The following is an 18,400-nucleotide window of genomic DNA, read 5'->3' on the forward strand; positions in this document are numbered from 1 at the left end:
TATTTATTATTATCTTCTTTTTGTATCTATTTGGCAGGATTAGGACATTGGGTTCAGTCAGTCTTAGTTTTTGAGTAGGAGTCTTAGTCTTGCAAATTTATGAGTATGCTTGTAATCCATCAATAGATTTGAGTTTTTTTGAATGAATGGAAAAATTTACAAGCTTTATGTGAAGCCATGAAGCTGCTGTGAGACTGCTTATGGCTTGACTGTGCCTCTTCCTCCTTAGATCAGTAAAATAAATTCAGATCTTTTTCCTATTTCCAGGTTCAATTTCCCCCCTCTTATCTTTTTCTTATGTGTCTCCTTCCATTCTATTCCTTGTTTATTGCTGTTCGTTTTTCCTTCTCTGTTGGCGGTAGTTCTGGGTTGGGAAAATTTCTTTGGAACTCAGGTGCATCCTCACAGAGTAGGCCGAGACTTGGGCATGTGCTTCTCCACCCTTGGGCAACTCAGATTGTGGAATCTGAGGTTGGAAAACCCTCTGTTGTGAGTTCTGTTGGAGTTTTGAGATCTGGTTCAGAGGTTTCCACCAGATCCATTTGGTGGAGATTACTACTACTAAAATATTTGATTCCTGAAATTGTTACTGTCTATTCATAATAGGTCTAGGGACTAAGAAGTAAGAAATCAACCTTTTATTCAGATTTTCATATTAGGGCTGGTTCTATCATGAATCAGTTTTTATTGAAGGAGGAAGATGGTTGATTCTTAATTGCGCATAAAACCCTGACTCCTGTAATTACATAAAAGCCCTCTCCTTCTGGACTTTATTCCTGACTTATCCCTTTTTTTTTTCTTCTGGAATTCCAGCATGGTCCTTCCTCTCTAAATTTATTTACTAATTTGTTCTAGTTTCCTATTTTTCTCCTCCAGAATGGTCCTATACTGTTTTGATTCGTAGTTGTCAAGGTGACTAGGCGATCCAAGGTGGTAGAGGGGGGGAAAAACCAAAGAGACACGACAAGGCGCCTAGACGATGCCTTGACACTTCTAAATATACAAAACTGCCACTACTAATTCAATTTGAGATGTTTGTCACTTGCTGGCCCATAGCGCTCCAACTTTTAAAAACTCAGGATTGCATCAGTATCTAGAGAAGACATGGACAAATTCACTATACAGAAAGTATTAATTTCCAAGGGATGGACAAACACAAAATATACATCTCCCAGGGATGGACCAATTCACCCATCCTCTATCACTCACTCTTGCACCCGATCAACATTTTCCGAGGGATCACCTGCTCAAAATCGAATCTGTGACCATTTAGCAAAGCTCTATTATGAGTATGAGATTTTTTTATTTGATGACACTCAATCCTTTCTAGGTCTACAAACCCATTTACATTTCACCGGAGGGAATTTCTCCTCATTTCCTTTGCCTCACACCATCCCACAATTGTATATGCCCTACATTTTGTTGTTCTTCCTCTCCTTTTTCTACCTTCTTTCCCTTTTCTTATTTTACTTCCTTTCTTTCCCCCCCCCTCGCCCATCCCCCCTTCCCCCCTTCCCCTCTTATTAGACTGGATCAACTTTGGGCACCTAGTCACACAATGGACAGGTTCTGTCACCTAGCCACCATTGATATTTAATTACACGTAATCCGAAACACACCCTTATACTATTTCTCTCACAAATTTGGTGTTGCTTTAGTAACCTGTTGAAGCATAATGTGTTGTCCATATAGTTTCCAGTATGCTGGAAATTCTTACTGAATTGTCTTTTGCAAGTTGGTGGAATTAAGTTCTTTTATTATTCTGCTTTCAGTTCCTCTGGGTTTCGGTTTTGGCATTTCTTATGTCACAATGATGCATTTTGTGCTTATTAACAGTGTGCATGTCAAATATAAAATCTTCCTTACTGCAATGGAGTACTTACCATTTTCACCCGGGGATGATTCTAAAGGCAGTTTTGAAGAAATTATTGAAAGGTATGCATGTGATTGAAACTATTTAGGTTGACTACTTTATTTGCATTGTAAGCCAAACATGGCATGCTAACCTTGAGTTTAGTTCACTTGAACAGGGTTTTGTCTAGGTCACGAGAGATTAAACCTTGTAAATATGATGAGAAATCATCAGCTGTTGCAGAACAGCGTCGATTGCAAAGTCTTGAAAAAGCTATGGTTATCCAGTGGCTCTGCTTCACTCCACCTTCTACCATCAACGAGACTGAGGTTGTTAAAAGCAAACTTCTTCTAAAAGCATTGATGCATAGGTACTTGCCTTTCTTTATTTCTTGTTTATTCTCACTTATTGAGTCAAATATTATTTGTGGTTTATGTTCTTAACATTTTTCCTGGCCACCTGCTTGACGTCTGGTGAGTGTTAAGGGACTTATCATGAAGGTTACATCATCATCATTGTTTCCCAGAGTCATAATGACCATTTTTAGTAACTGCTACTGCAGTCAGCAAAATAATAAGAAACTATCATCCACTCAACAGAAGCTTGCTTGGTTACAGAATTAGAATGAACATTCACTTTTTCTTTTTCTTCCAAATTCTACATTGATTTTGGGGTTACCCACAAAAAATGTGGTGGTTTAAAAATCGGCAGAAAAGGAAGAGCAACACTACGACTAGAAATTGACTACAAGGCTTGTTTGCAAAGACTTCAAAATTGATAGCATTTCATGGTCTATTGACTCTATTCTCATTTTAATCAACATAATAATACAATGATCCATTTTCATCATTGTGCTTATTTGTCATTTTCAAAACATTGATGCTTTGTTTGTTTGTAGCAACATACTGTTCAGGGAATTTGCTCTGATTTCTATGTGGAGAGTACCTAAAATGCCTATGGGAGCACACATGATTCTTAGCTTCCTCGCTGAGCCTTTAAAACACCCTATAGAGACTCTTCTTTCCTGTGAGGATCATAATGTTTCTGAGAGCTTACGAGAGTTCCAAGACTGGGTATGGTTTGCTTCTTCATCTCCAATTTCAAGACCATATACCATCTTCATCCCAAGTTTGGATTTTTCCATTTATTTGGTATTGAGATTATCTTATGTCTAGCAGGAATGTTGTATATTAACTTTCATCGTCTTACTGGGCAGAGCGAGTACTATTCCTGCGATGCTAATTACCGTAACTGGCTCAAAATTGAGTTAGAGAATGCAGAGGTTTCTCCCCTCGAGCTTTCTTTGGAGGAGAGAAAGAGAGCCACTGTAGCAGCAGAGCAAACACTTCACTCATCGTTATTGCTGTTAACAAGTAAGTCGGTTCAATTACTCTTCCATGCATGTGTGAGAATTTCTTATGAATCTAATGCTTTGTCATTTAAATGATATTATTCATTTATTACCCAAAAAAAAAAAGAAAAAAAGAATGATATGATTCATTTCATTGTACAGGAAAAGAAAATCCTTGGTTAGCTGTTGATGAAGATTGTTATGAATCAGAGGAACCTATTTTCCTCCAATTACATGCCACTGCAATGCTCTGTCTTCCTTCTGGTGAATGTTTGTGTCCAGATGCCGCCTCTTGCACTGCATTATCAAGTGCACTCTACTCTTCCGTTAGTGAAGAAGTTGTCTTGAAACGACAGTTAATGGTATGTTGTTTAATTTGTTCTTTTGCCCCACCCCCACCCCCCCAAAAAAAAAAAAAAAAAAAAAAAAAATCTCAGTTCCTATCCCCTCCAGCATCCACTTTCAAGAGAACTGGAACCATTAAATTGGTAGGGCTTTACGATATATATTTTCTAGCAGAAGCTTAGATGGAGTGGATGGCCTAGTTCCTGCCAAAATGAACCAAAGGCTCCAATAAATTGTCCGATATGCCCATCCATTGAATGGTTAAGAGCAGCTGACCTGTCTGTTCTCAAGGTTAAGGTTTTCTGATTTGGGCCATGAGGTGGCCTACCAAGTGCCTGTATTTGTCTTCTTGTGGCTGGAACATTGATGCTAACCAGTGGAGGAAGGCATGCAATCTCATGATGTTAAAAAAGAAAAGCTCTTAAGGGGAGATACCTCCCAAGTGTATAAGCCCAACTCCGAGGTTCCAGTTAACCGATGTGGGACTATTCCCAACATTCCCCGTCACGTATTGTCTCTCTTTTTGGGTGGTCAATCACGTGGCAGTTAACCCCAAGGGGGTTGCTCAGTTGGCAAAGATCAACACCTCAAAATTAAGAGGTCATGAGTTCAACTCTTTGGGGCCTAACTATTAAAAAAAAAAAAAAAAAAAAAAAAAATTCATGTGGCAGTTACCATTAGGGAGGACTGAATGATGATGCTTTCATACCATGTTGAAGCTTCCTCTTTAAAAGCTTAAGCTCTCAAGTGTAGATACCTCCCAAGTGTATCGGCCCAACTCCAAGGTCCAGGTTAACTGATGTGGGACTATTTCCAGCACAACATTTCTGAATATTATAAGGATGCTCCATTTAAGTGCAAAAATTATTTCCAGTCATGGTGGCATACTATTGTCCTATGTTTTTGGTGAAGTTGGTATACTATTGTTTTTTTTTTTTTTTTTTTTTTAAGGTGAATAAAAAATTCATTACCAAAAGAAAGAGGGGGATATATAAAGAAAGACCCCAAAGGTAAAAACAAACAAAACAAAAGCAAAAGCTGCTAGCCCCCTAAGGGGGAGGGTTGGGGGGCAAACCCCAAGACACAACAATGAGTCTATTCCTTTGGGAATCCCTTACAGAGCTTTTTTTTTTTTTGGGGGGGGGTCAATGCTAGATTGGAACTAACATCGAAATAGATGGCTTTCCATATCATATCAAAAGATCGAGAGTTGGAGTCCATCTACGGAGGTGGTGTTCCATCCAGATGTAGTTAATGGCTGCACCAAAGGCAATCTTCCCAGCAATATCACAATAGAGTTGCTTGTGAATGTCATATCAACCCAAATCCACTCTTACTGAAGGGGGAGAGGGCTTCTTCAGTAGGCCAGCAGAAGGAGAGGACTCTCTTCTAGACCATGGAGGAGAATGGACACTTAAGAAAAGGTGGTCAACGTTTTGTACACCATTCCAACAAAGGCAGCAAGCGGGGATGGACGTGGATGTGGCGGTAACTGAGGAAGGACTGGGTGGGGAGACAGTTGGAGAGAGCTCTCTAGATGGTAAATTGTGGCGGGGAATATGTCCTGTGAACCAAACAATCTTCCACTAGGGGGCAAAAGGACCTCTAGGACGAACGAGATTCTAGGTAGAAGAGGAGGAGAAGCTAAGGGAGGGAGGAGTCCCAAATGACTCTGTCTATCCTACCGTAGGGAGGACCAAAAGGCGGAGAGGGGTGGGGGAGGAGGGAGGGAGGGAGGGAAACTAGGATCCATTCGAAATGATAGAAGACACAATGGAATCTCTCACTAAACCAGAGGAATAGACCGCTCTGCCACCCACAACTAGAAGAGCACACTCAAAGGGTGCCATGTATCAAACCAAAGGGAAGTAGGAGAGCTGTCACCAATGCAGGTGGAGATGGCCTCGAGGGTGATGTGTCTGAGTCGTTTGACATTGAGGATCTTGTGACATACCCAAAAGGAATTAGAAGCAGGGGTAACAGTCTAGAGTGAATCATTTCAGGGCGAGGAGTAGACCCATGAGATCCGAATGCTGTTTTCCTCGGAGACAAGCTTCCAAATGAGTTTTAGGATGGCCGAGGCACTTGCTTCTTTGATCCTTCTCAAACCCAACCCCCTTCCTGCTTGTGGAGGCAGACATATGACCTGTGGATGGGATGAATGAATCTAGATTATTCTAAACCTTTCCAAAGGATGGAGCGCATCAGGGATTCAACAGTCTTAATGGTAGATTTTGGCAGCTCAAACACACTAGGCCAATAGATATCCCGAGAAGAGACGGGAAACATGATCAATATCATTTGATTGAATAGTTGACTCAGCTCCATGTTCAAATAGTAGGATTAGAGCACAAATTTGATGAGCTATAGGTGACCAGCATAGGAGAGGAGCCTTTTCCAGATGATGTTCAACATAGGGGAGCAATGGTGGGCCGTCAGCCTGGCTGAGATGAGAGGCAGACCCAAGTATTTGAAAGGGAGAAAACTATTGGAAAATCCAATGAGCTCAAGGAGATGAGCTTTGGAAGCCTCTGAGACCCATCAAGGAAGAGGTGGGATTTGAGGAGGTCGATGTGGAGGCCAAAATGGGATTCAAAGAGGCGGAGGGAGGACATAATGGAAGAAATGGAAAGGGCAAGGGGAGATAAGGTGCTGATTAGTGGAAGATTATGGATTTTGAGAGGACCTTGAGGGCAAGGGAGAAAGAGGAAATGAGAGAGGGGACAACCTTGCCTAATGCCCCTCGAAGAGTCAATGAAGTTGGCAGGGCTGCTATTGACCAAAATAGAGAAATTGGGGGAGGAGATACAGGAGTGGATCCAGTTGACAAAGACGGGGGGAGGGGGAAGGACATCACAAGCGGGACTTTGGAGATGAAGTCCCATTTGATGGAGTTGAAAGCTTTGTGAAAATCAATTTTGAGGAGGGCCGTGGGGAATGGAATTTTTATGCAGATCAGGGGTTTTGGAAGCTTATGGGCCTACTTTAAACAATTAAGATCTAATTACAAAGAAGTAATGGCAATTATGTAATTATATTGGGATTCACAAAGGGGATTAAAAATGAGGCTTAATTCGTATTGAAAATCGGTGTGAGGACATGAAGGGAAATATGATTTAATGTCACAAGATTATCTTGGAACAAAGCAAAATTTAAGGACACAACAGAATTTAACCAGAAGAGGGGTACTTTCGGAAAAACAAAATTAGAAAATAAAGATACTAGAATTGTGAGGGTTGATGGTTATCTTCAACCTTGTGACCTAAATTCCAAACCCAACGGCAACCTAATTGGCCTCGATTGACAGAACTTTGCACTACAGCTCCAATGAACAAGCAACTTGGGGCGAAGATGATTAACTCATAGGACTGCTAGATGCAATCACAACCAGACCCAACAATCAAAAGCAAGTGAAATAAAGTGGCTGAGAATTATACCTGGCAGAAGAGAGATCTAAATCTAAAATAGAAATAAAAATATTAGTCAAATAGAAATAAAATCTGACTCTATCTCAACTTCCAACTAACATGACCTGTTTCTAACTCCAAAAGAAAAGGAAATAAATAAATGAGTCAAATTACAAAAATTAACCCAAGTAACTCAACACCTAACTGCATCAGATTTTCTATCAAAGCCTTTGACAATCTCATGGCAAGAGGATGATGTTGTTAGCAATGCTTCTACCAGCAATGAAGGTAGACTGACTAGGGAGTCAGTGATTAACTGAAGGCGGTTGGCGAGGATTTTGGAAATGAATTTATACAGTAGGTTGTAGAGAGAGATGGGCCGGAAACCAAATAAGGAGGAGGCACCCTCTTTTTTGGTGACAAGGTAGAGAAAGTTATAGTTAACCCTTTGGATTTGGTTGAGATTAAAGAAAAAGCTTTTGATGGTCTTGATGAGGTAATTACCATTAATGTCCTAGCAGGTGGAGAAGAAACCCATATTGAAACCATCTGGGCTAGGGGCTTTGTTGGTCTTATGGGAGTGAACGGCAGCCAAGATTTCCTCATCAGAGGGGGGGATGGCTTGGAGAGAGGTTCAAAGGTGACTAGGGATGAATTTGTTGAGAAAATCAGGAGGGATGTGACCATCAAAGCTGGAAGGGAGGGGATGGAAGATTTCGTGAAAGTAAGAAACAGCTTCAGCTTTGATATCTTCGGGGTTTTGAAGGAGGACCCCATCTCTTGCTGTGGGGGAGAGAATGGAGTTGATTTTGTTTTTGAATATTTCTTGGAAAACTATTTTGGTAAGATTTTGCATCTTTATCATCACGGATTTGCGTCCAGAAACCTTTGGAAAGAAAATCACCCAGCTGTTTGAAAATCGAACAGTATTGATTCAATCACTAAGACAATTCTCAAAAATAATATGAAATTTTAATGACAAAATATTTTTCAATTTTTTGTTGTTACGCATGGATCATGAGAAACTAAGTATTTTGGTGTTCTGTTCTTAGATCTATGAAAATCAAATGTATGTATCTCTTATCAGGAATCCTAACCTAAACTGCACAATTGGGTGTACTTGGAAGCCTGAATATTTCTCATTTAATGTTCAATTCCTTTTAGAGGAAAGGGTGTTTCAGTTAAATCAGGAGATGTTAGAACCATCATTCCTAAAACTCTATCCGTGATTGGTTATCAAGAACACTTGGGTGCAATGCTATTCACTATTGCTTGTCATTTCTGAACTGACAGGTTAGCGTGAATGTTTCTGCAAGGGACAACTACTGTGTTGAGGTAGTACTACGCTGCCTGGCTGTGGAGGGCGATGGACTGGGGCCACATGACAGCAATGATGGTGGCGTTCTTGCCACTGTCATGGCAGCTGGGTTTAAAGGTTAGGAAAGTGTATGCATCTGCAAATTTTGATTCTTATTTGTGCTATAGCTACTAAATTTTTCGTTCAGGTGAGCTCGTTCGATTTCAATCTGGAGTTACACTGGAGATATCGCTGCTGGATGCTTGGTATTCAAACAAGGATGGTTTTCTGGAAGGCCCAGCAACGCACATTGTGCGGGGCCTTTGCCGTAGGTGTTGTCTTCCAGAGGTCGTTCTTCGATGTATGCAGGTATATTGGTCATTGGCATTGCAAGTACCTTATTTACTTGGGTATTACGGTATTACCTGCATCTTATCCCTTGTGATAAACCAAAACTTCTAAAGGGGGTACCCAGTGCACTAGGCTCCCACCACTGCGGGGTCTGGGGAGGGTCACAATATATGCAACCTTTTCCACACTTTGTGGAGAGGCTGTCTCCCGACTCAAGCCCTCGACCATTAGAATAGATTTATTATATATCCATTGGATGGCCACTTGTGAATTGTGATCTTCCATATGCTTTTATTGCAGGTTTCTATCTCACTTGTGGAAGCGAATGATCCCCCAGAAAGCCATGATGAGCTTGTTGAACTAGTTGCTTGCCCTGATTCTGGGTTGCTACATTTGTTTAGTCAGCATCAATTACAGGTGAGTGATTACTTTGGCCCTGTTTGATTATAAGTGAAGTGAATTAAAACAAAGAAAAATAAAGTGAAATTTTCTAGTCATTACTAAAGAATAATTGTGCAACTAACTCAAAATAATGTAGCATTTGTACTACTAAATGAAACCTATTGTCTCATTCTTCCCTGAGAAACCCAATCCTTTCCATACTAAATATTGTAAATAAATTTTGCTTTACTTTTCAACCAAAATATCAGTGAAATTTCTTTCCACTCCCACATTCTTAATGTTGTCAGCCCTACATGTAAGTTTTTTTTAGATGGATAATATTTTTTTTCCAATGAGCTCAAAAGAATACAAGAAGGCTACCCAAACAGGAGAGGAGCTAGAAGATTTGGGAAAGAAAAACAACAAAAAGACACTATCCTCCAGGAGTATTCCTTACCGTAGAGTGCAGATGGATAGGAAGGTCCAGGATAGAAATAATTGCCTATTCCTAGGGGAATCCAATGTGACCAGCACGGAGATCAAGCTTGCCCCGAACTTTGAAGTAGATAGAGATTAGAGTCATAGATTTGTTGAGGTGCTCTCGATTTCCTTGTCCATCTTCTCCGACTCCTCCATTCAAACATAGTACATAGCTCCACAAAAAACTAGCTTCCCCATAGTTTCGAGGCACTATTTCTCATTGAAGCTCTCGTAACCCATCCCCATCCAGTGTAAAAATCAAGAATTCTTCTCCTAACTGGCTAGCATCTATATAGCAGCCCTTCCCAAATCTGCGAGGAGAATGTGTAGGCGAAAAACAAGTGAGGAATATCCTCGGAGGCATTCCAACACAAGTTGCAGGAAGCGGTTGAGGAAATCTGTTTTTGTTGGAGGAAAGATTGCGTTGGGAGAGACTGGGAGAGGGTTCTCACAACAATGAGTTGTGACGAGGGATATAACCTTTGAACCAGACAACACCATACCAAGGGATCTTTGGTGCCCGAGATCTCACCAGGCTCCAAGCTGAGAAGAGGAGAACATACCCAAACCTGTTGCTGTCCAAGTGACAAGATCGCCTCTTCCTCTTGGTATTCTGTCCTCTCTGATAACACTCGCCAGGCCTTTCTCAAGCTAGGGGAGGTTGCAGGACCTGGCCACCAAGCACTTTCATGAATGATAGAAGAGACCACTTTCTGTCTAAGACCCGAGTCATACCTGATTCTGTTTCCATTTGTGTTGATCAACACTTCGTGCTGATGCCAGTTGTCCAACCAAAGAAAAGTAGAGGACTCTTATATGTTTCATATCACCTTACATCGACTCTACTTCCGACCAAACACCTTATTCAAAAGTTTCATCTATAATTTCATTTCATTTCATTTTTTATTCAATTTGTTGCATTTTTTATTTTATTTATTTATTTTTTCACTTCAGTAGGAGGGGTGATTTGATTCAAATTGAAGGCTCTAAAAGAGCTAGGCATAGGCCTAAAATGACTCTATGACAAGTGAGGAAAGACATGCATAATTTAGGACTAGTAACGAGTATGGCTTTGAGTAGAGTTGATTGGAGAAAAGTATCCATATGGCTTGGGATAGGGCTGAGTTGAGTCTTGTCTTGGCTTTTAGCGCATACTCAGAATTTAAAACTAAAATCAGTTTGACAAAGCTTCTATCCAAGGTGATGCTCTTTCTTTAGTATCCTCTCCTAAAAAAATGTGTCCTGCCTTCATCAGTTTCTTCTAGGGGTGTCAATCTATTAGGCTGGGCTGGGCTGGGCTGGGCTGGGCTGGGCCAGGCCTAGCATACTGTATTAGGCCTTGTTCTGGTCCTGGCACGGCCTGAACTTTGGGCTTGAGACTGAGGCCCAGGCTTGCTCACTGGATGGGCCTGGTATTGTGATAGATATTTCTTAAAATTTCCTCTCATTTATCCTGAACTTAGCATATAAAAGGGCATACCTAGTGCACGAGGCTCCTGCCACTGCTGGGTCTGAGAAGTGTGACAATGTATGCAGCCTTACTCCCGCTTAATAGTTCCGTTAAGTTTTTTTTTTTTATCCTGAGCTTAGTGTAGTTAGGCAGGCTTACACCCGCTTCATAGTTCCATTAAATTCTTTTATCCTGAGCTTAGTGTAGTTCCATTAAAATCTTCTCTCTCTCTCTGAAAATATAGTATTTGTTGTATCATAAATATGCATTAAAATTTAAAATTTAAAATATACGATATTGTAACATATTTGTATCATAAATGCTTGTCTTCGTTAGGAAAATATAGGCATGCATATGTATGTATATAGTACATATGTGATATTTATTATATTTTGGATACTGAACAGGCTTATCCTGTAGCTTATAAGTCATTTGAAAGCTGCTTCTAGGATCCAACGAATAGCTTAGGTTTGTTGACGACCCCTGGCTACAATCCCCGGGACATCATATAAATTACCTGCAACTCCTACTTGTTCCGTTTCACATATGGGCTTTTTATATTCTCTACGGCGTCAACCATAAGTTTGGGATTAGAAAATGTTCCACTTAAAAAACACTAATAAATAACAACGCTTATGATGTAAATCCCCACTTTGGACTGAGTTATCGCAGGAGGATAGCCCAACCCAAATAGGGCTAGTCGATCTCCACTTAAGTCCACTTAAGTGGTTATTAAAGTGTTAATTAATTTCACTAGTTAATAAGGCCCATTGGGCCCATCGATTTAAGGGTCAATAAGGCCCATTAATGGCCATTGATTTAAGTTGTAATGAAGCCCATTAGTGGCTAATTAGTTTTCTAAGTTTGACTAGGTTTCTAATGTTAGTCCTAGTAGGAGTACAACTCCTAGTTCTAATGTGACTGCTAATGATGCAGATTAATAACCAAAATAGGCTTGTTTTATTAGGAATAAGCCTAGGGTTGGTCCTTGCCCAGAAATCTCTGTCGAAGTAGCAATCGGTCTTTGCTCTCTGATGCAGTTCTGGTCCTTGCCTTGGGCTATAATTTTGGTCGATGGTCCCTACCTGTCCAACTAAGGATCGACCAGAGTTGTGGCTGATTCTGTCCAGCCACTAGTGAGATATTCGAAATCTCCATATTTTTGTCTTCTAGTGTTCTGCCATAGCCAGAACTGAGATCAATTGGACTGGCTTGAACTTTGCTGTTGTGTTAGACTTTGGTTCATGGATTATAGTTGTTTTAAATCCAATTGAACTACTTTCCAGCCCTGGTTTAGTCCTAAGGGTTTGCTGCTGAAATTGACCAAATTAGTACTGCATATTGAACTCGATAGCCTGCTGGACTATCTTATATTATTCTGATTTTCTGTTTATGTTGTTGGATAGGTTATGGTTATTCTTTGGTTAAAAAGTTCTTGCAGATTGAGACTTGGTTAGACCCCCTTGTCTACATTAGCTAATAGCTTAGTTTCTGCCCTCTATTTATAGAGGAGCTCTTGTACTCAGAATTTCAGATTTGACTAAACAGAATTTGCGGTCAATTGCTTCTAAACAGCCGAGATAGCTGTGGGTGAGATGCCCAGGCCGAGATAGCCAATCCCACCCACAATTCTTTCGTCTTCTTTCTTTCTTTACTTTAAGCTACTGTTATTAGTCTTTGTTGCTGTGATAATTCTTTGAAGAAGTATTCAGATCTGTTCAGTCCTGTTTGAACCAGAATTGGCCAGCAAGGGAAGTTTAGTTTTGAAGACTATCAATTTCCATAGCTCCCACATCTGACTTCTGATCTACAAACCCTTTCCAGAGGGCATTCTAGACGATCCAAGGATCACTCGATACTCATCTCAGTACTGCCCAAGCAGTCCAGCCTCGGTTCTTGAAGAATCTCTTCTGTTCTCTCTCTCTCCAAGGGCTGAAAGCAGGAAACTTCAGAACTTTCACATTAGATGGCAGAATCAGTTCATCTTTGGAGGTTTTATCCTTCATACCAAGGCCTACCATTGACCAGATTTTGAGCTCCATCTGAGCTTCACAGATCCAGCCGCAGGTATCCCTTTTTCCCAGGTCCTTTTCTCTCTCCTATGGTGTGAGTCTTTGGTTGGGTGTTACTACTGTTTTGTCTTTTATTCTTTGAGGGTTATTTCTGGTTTTTATTCTCTTGTATCCCTGTTCCAACTTCTGATTATTGTCTTGGTTAGTTAGTGAGTCCTATTTGATTTGGGGTTTGGAGTTGTAATACATTGGGGGTTGTTACTTTGTTATCTACTTCTACATTAGCTTACAGCGCCTTTTTTTTTTCTTCAAAAATCTCTATATCCTCTGCTGAAAAATGAAGACTAAGCTGCTGGGCTTCGTAAGTGAGGCTCGGCCGCACCCAAACAAGGGCCAGACCGCCCATTGCCACCCTAGTTTCTTCTAAGTGGGACAGCAGTGGATTACGGATGAGTTGAATATGGTAACATTCATCAGTTCTATGCCTAAAATTCTCTCTTTTTCTGAAGAAGTCAGCCTTCTATTTTTCTCATCAAGGTTTTTATTATTATTATTATTATTATTATTTTCCCTCTTTTGAGAATGCATAAGATTGCATGTATATGGTTGTGCCCAATGGAGGGGGGAAAGGGGGAGCAGAAGCAACATGTATAGAAAACAAACGTGATGCTATATGTTTACAACTTACAACCAGTCCACGAGAAGACCCTCTATACAGGAAACTCCTTTTGGGAATAATCCCACATTGGTTCAGTTTGGGTTGGAATCTAACATGGTATCAGAGCCTCACGTGTTTTTCTATGCGTAGAATCATTTCGTCGACAGGTCGTCCATGCATCTTTCTACATGTACAGTCATTCCACCTACACATGAGGGAGAGTATTAGGAATAATTCCACATTGGTTAAGTTTTGAACCTTGGGTGTCTTCATATAATAGTTGGGGCCCCTCCACGTAATAGTTAGAACTGTTGATTTGGAATCTGAAAAACCCCAATCCCTCACCCATTAAAATTGGGAGTCCCTAAGCCCCCCTTTACCCATTTACCAATAGATCCCACTAGTCCCAAACAGAAAAATAATTCATCCCCTGGATTTCAGGACCACAGGCAAGTGAAAAGAGACCAAACTCTCAGCTTTTCTTGTCATCCAGGTCACCAATTCTTGTTTGGCTTAAAAAATTTGGGCATTTTCTCCCATACATAAGCACCGACACTTCTCAAAGATGATCATATGTCCCTCCCTTCCATCAGATTGGTCTCATTCCATAATGATTGAAGGTAGAGAAGTTGCAAAAGTCGATGTTGAACCCACCACAAGATAAGTCTTCCGCACACCAAGTTTCGAAATCTCGTTTTGTTTCGTTTCGGCGAAATTTCGAAAGAAATGGTGTATTTTGTTTGTTTGTTTTGATTGACTGTTTCTGTGGTCAAACAACCATATTTTAACTTGAAACTTGGTGGGTAACTTATTTTAAGGTTAATAAACATGCTTAGAACATAAAAATGTAAAAATATTAGGACATGACATTGTTTTAAAGTTGCACCTTTGTTTGACAGCAACCGTCGAACCGTTTTGAAAATTTTACCTGATTTTGGAGAAAGAACTTTACCTTTCCTAAGCTTTGAATGTGTAGATCTTGTAGGAGTCCAATGGAAGCAAATTGTGTGATGATGTGGCTAATTAGAGGCTTGCTGGAGACTTGGAGTGTTTTTCCTTCAAAATATGCAAATGGAACCAAAACCACCGAGACAGGCGAGACAGATTCGAAATTTCGACCGAAATACCGAAATTTCGACCGAGATATGGTATTTATAACACATGGAATGTACCGAGACAGGCGAGATACCGAAACAATACCGAAATTTTGGCCGAAATACCGAAATTTTGTACAAATGTTATTTCGGGCCTTATTTCGTTTCGGCCAGAAAAAAAAAAAACCGAAATTCCGAAATTTCGGCGAGATTTCGAACCATGCTGCACACAACTTAAGCAATAGTTATGGCTTTTTAAATCTTGGAGTTATGCAAAATTTTTGATATTTTGTTGTTTCATGTATCCAATAGGATATGCGTATTTGTGCCTTGTATATGTGAAAGTAGAACTTCCTTATAATTTTATTTCATTACTTACATTATAAGGAGATATTCACAAGAAAATATGTTATCTGTAGTTGGAAGTATTTGAAAGAGACCACCAATCTTCCAATCTTCCAATCTTCCAATCTTCTACTAAAGATGTTCTGTGTATCCATGGTTTTCAAATTAGTATCAGATTGCTTGCATGTCCATTTTGTATTCTTTCTTAGATTTACATGAAGACTTGAGGCAGCCTCAAACATCAGTGGATAACACTCAGCCAATATGCTTTTTTCCTGACAATGATGCACTAAAAGCTAAAGTAACACCTCCATATTGTATATGGGAAATGATGGTTGCGTCCTCTCCTACCTGCACCCCTTTAATCAAACCCCAATTTTCAGCCTACAGCATTTTCCTTGACACTTAACCAACAAAAAGTATGAGGCAAGGGTGATGAAAATTATTTTCCAGGAACACCATAAATTAAGATTAACAAATTAGTCTACATGTGGAAAGTAAGCTGATAATGTGGAACTCCCCCTCTCACCTTTTCTTCTCCAGGAATTTTTATTATCTGAGAGGGAATATTCAATATGCAAAATGGAGCTTGAAGACAAAAACTTTGGTGGTTCATAGAGGTCCACATGCAATGCAGTCTTTCAGGTATCACCTACAAACCTTTTCTGTCATTATATGCCATGTTCAACAATTAATTGATCCCAGAATGTGTAATAACAGGCCTGGCATGATTGGTTTAAGAGAAACAATTAGCTAGATGATTTTGTTTATGTTAAAACTGATTGAGAAGCTGTGCAGATAAGAACTGACCATTCATTGTCAAATGTTCAGGAAATTTCTAGATGTTTGCATACAAGCTAAAAAAGATTAAATGGAAAATAAGATTGCATATGTTGGGAAGCATAGAAACTTTTAAGAACTGAGTCACGAGTTGGGGGTTTGTTCCAACGAGAGTTATTTTATTTCCTTTCCTAGTTAGACTTGGTTGTTTACTTCTAGTTAGCCATGCTATTTTTGCTAATTGGAGTAGGTTTCTATTTTCTAGTTATCTTGCTGTACAAGGTACTACTTACCTTATTTGGTGGTAACTCTTTGGTTTATATATAATACGATGGAGGGAGGAAGCAATATACAAATTGGTTGCTCCTCTCCTTGCAGTCTCTCTTCTTCTCTTCTCTCTCAGTCTCTTTCTCTCTTCTCCTCTCCCAAGTTACTAGTTACAGATCTTGGGTTTATAACATGGTATCAGAGCAGTAACCAGTAACTGCTGATTCTCTCCATTATTGCCGGTTTGATTCAAGTTCTTTGGTTTATGGTGAAAACCTAGTTCATCCAAACAGATGAAGAACTAGGATTTCGGAACATGCTTTCATTTATGTTAATTTCTGAAGTTTTCTGCTACATAGAAGTTTTCTGCTGATTCACTCTATCTCGTGTTGTCCCGGTGGGAAGATCCTGTATCCAGTTACGTGGAGGATTCCTTGTCGCCAAAAATGTGATGCCAGACCGCGGTACGATTGAGCCAATGGAACCTGGTGTTGTAACTGACATCCATTGGTATGAAATAAGTGACATTGGCATTCGAACTTAATGAGTTTCCGTCGTTGGGATTTGGGACGCCTCTTTGCCTGACGATGTTGGACTTTGATGCTCGTTGGCATAGAGTGAGTTGTTGAGGGTGATGAACTCCGCATTGTGTATCGTCCATTCATGAAGTGCATCATTTTCCGGTTTGTCGAGAAATTCCTTATATGATGCTCCTTGACCTGAATTGCATAAGACTATTGTTGGGATTCCACCTTTGATGTGACGTGGCTTGGCGTATTTACAATTTCAATTCCAATCTCGTTGCGCACCGATGAAATCTTTCCAATGCTTTAAGTACTGTGGATTGACATCATCAATGACGTTAAAGTGACAATCATCATTGTGGTTCTTTAAAACAATGTGGCCAGCATAATAGTTGTGGGGTCCCAGGCTTCTTGCCCAGCAAGTTTTACCAGATCTAGATGGTCCTTCTAGAATCAGGCTGATGGGTCTGTGGTCTATGGGCGTCATCTCTGATGTTATTTGAAGCCCATTGTTGCAGGTCCGTCGGAACGTTATTTGATGGCGGAAAAGGATTTTGGTACTGTGGTTTTGGTTGCTTGAAAATATTGCGGAGATTTGCAGAAATCCAATCGTAATTAAGAATAAAAGAAAATGGATCCCCTTCTCTAATAACCCTTAATGCGTCATTTACTGAACCGGTGGCTATCGCAGCGACAACAATGTCTTTCTTTGAAACAAATGTCTTAGAACATTTGAATTGACCGTGATCTATGAAGTTGGAGTATTTCAAGATGTAATCTTTGACTGCTGATTCATTTTTAGCACCTTGAACATTCGGATGGAAATGTGTTGATCTGGTTCTGGAAACCAAGTCGAAGAAATGCTGGTTTGTTGTATGGAACTTGTAAAAGAATTGAAGTAGACAGTGGAGATGAGGTTCCCCATCTTCGTGCAGTTCTGCTGCAACTCTGATGAAAAACGGTGGTCGTGAATTGAACAGTTTGAATCAGAGACAAAGCCTCTTCTTTTGGAATTGGACATTTGGGATAAGTAAGAAAAACATTCTTCACACGTAAACGGAACAAAGCAGAACGTGGCATTTGGAATATTTCTACTAACACCAGAGCTCTCACTGGATGACGTCACTAACCCTAGCTCAAAGTATCTCCCATACTGGTGTGACTGGCATGAGTTATATAGGGGGTAGTTGTGGTACCCTTGGAGCGCCCTTATAATATTACTAGGGCACTCCCTTGCCACGTGGACGGCTAGGATCGAAGATACTTGTCGGACACAACGGTTGGGATTTGTCGTAATGGATTTTTCTCCACAAAACCCGGCGCAAAGGTGAACAGTAGTGAAATAATGACCAAAATACCCATGGTGTGTACCATAATTTCAGGAATGCCATTGGCGTGAGTTGGGTACTATAAAATAGTAGTGTGGACTGACGCACAGAGACGATGCGGACTCTCTGATTTTGTTGCGGTTGTTGAGTCGAAACGGTTTTAGAGTTATTCTCAGAGAATTAACGTCTTGGTATTGTCAAGACCCAGACTTCTTGATCACTTGGATCAATGGGCTCCAGGCAGAAGAAAAGAACTTTTTCAGAGCACTTTTGTTTGTGGAAGCTCTGCTGTTCTTGGTTCAAATCTGCTTCGAATCTGCACTAGTTCGATGAAGCTATCGTTTTTAACCAGAATTTGCTCTCTTCTGAATTGATTGTTGATGAAATCAGGTGGTCTGATGGTATTTTCTGTAGAATCACTAATTCCGCTGCTGCTGTTCCCTTTCAATACTCCTTCCTAATCAATTGCTTGGCTTTC

At 40.2% G+C, this 18,400-nt stretch overlaps 1 protein-coding gene across 3 annotated transcripts in view; it reads left to right on the forward strand.

Moving 5' to 3' along the window:
• LOC122063487 (nuclear pore complex protein NUP107) overlaps positions 1–18,400 on the forward strand; it is a 65,501-nt gene that overhangs the window by 37,443 nt on the left and 9,658 nt on the right. For 2 of the 3 annotated variants that reach the window (XM_042627184.1, XM_042627185.1), the window contains exons 16-24: positions 1,837–1,935; positions 2,031–2,222; positions 2,751–2,925; positions 3,069–3,225; positions 3,366–3,565; positions 8,249–8,390; positions 8,461–8,621; positions 8,904–9,020; positions 15,567–15,668. In XM_042627184.1, coding sequence (XP_042483118.1) covers positions 1,837–1,935; positions 2,031–2,222; positions 2,751–2,925; positions 3,069–3,225; positions 3,366–3,565; positions 8,249–8,390; positions 8,461–8,621; positions 8,904–9,020; positions 15,567–15,641 — 1,318 coding nt within the window. In that variant the 3' untranslated portion in view covers positions 15,642–15,668. The remainder of the gene's footprint in view (positions 1–1,836; positions 1,936–2,030; positions 2,223–2,750; positions 2,926–3,068; positions 3,226–3,365; positions 3,566–8,248; positions 8,391–8,460; positions 8,622–8,903; positions 9,021–15,566; positions 15,669–18,400) is intronic. The other variant, XM_042627187.1, reaches the window with a different exon arrangement.

Source organism: Macadamia integrifolia, unplaced genomic scaffold (assembly GCF_013358625.1).
Source record: "Macadamia integrifolia cultivar HAES 741 unplaced genomic scaffold, SCU_Mint_v3 scaffold134, whole genome shotgun sequence".
NCBI lineage: Eukaryota > Viridiplantae > Streptophyta > Magnoliopsida > Proteales > Proteaceae > Macadamia > Macadamia integrifolia.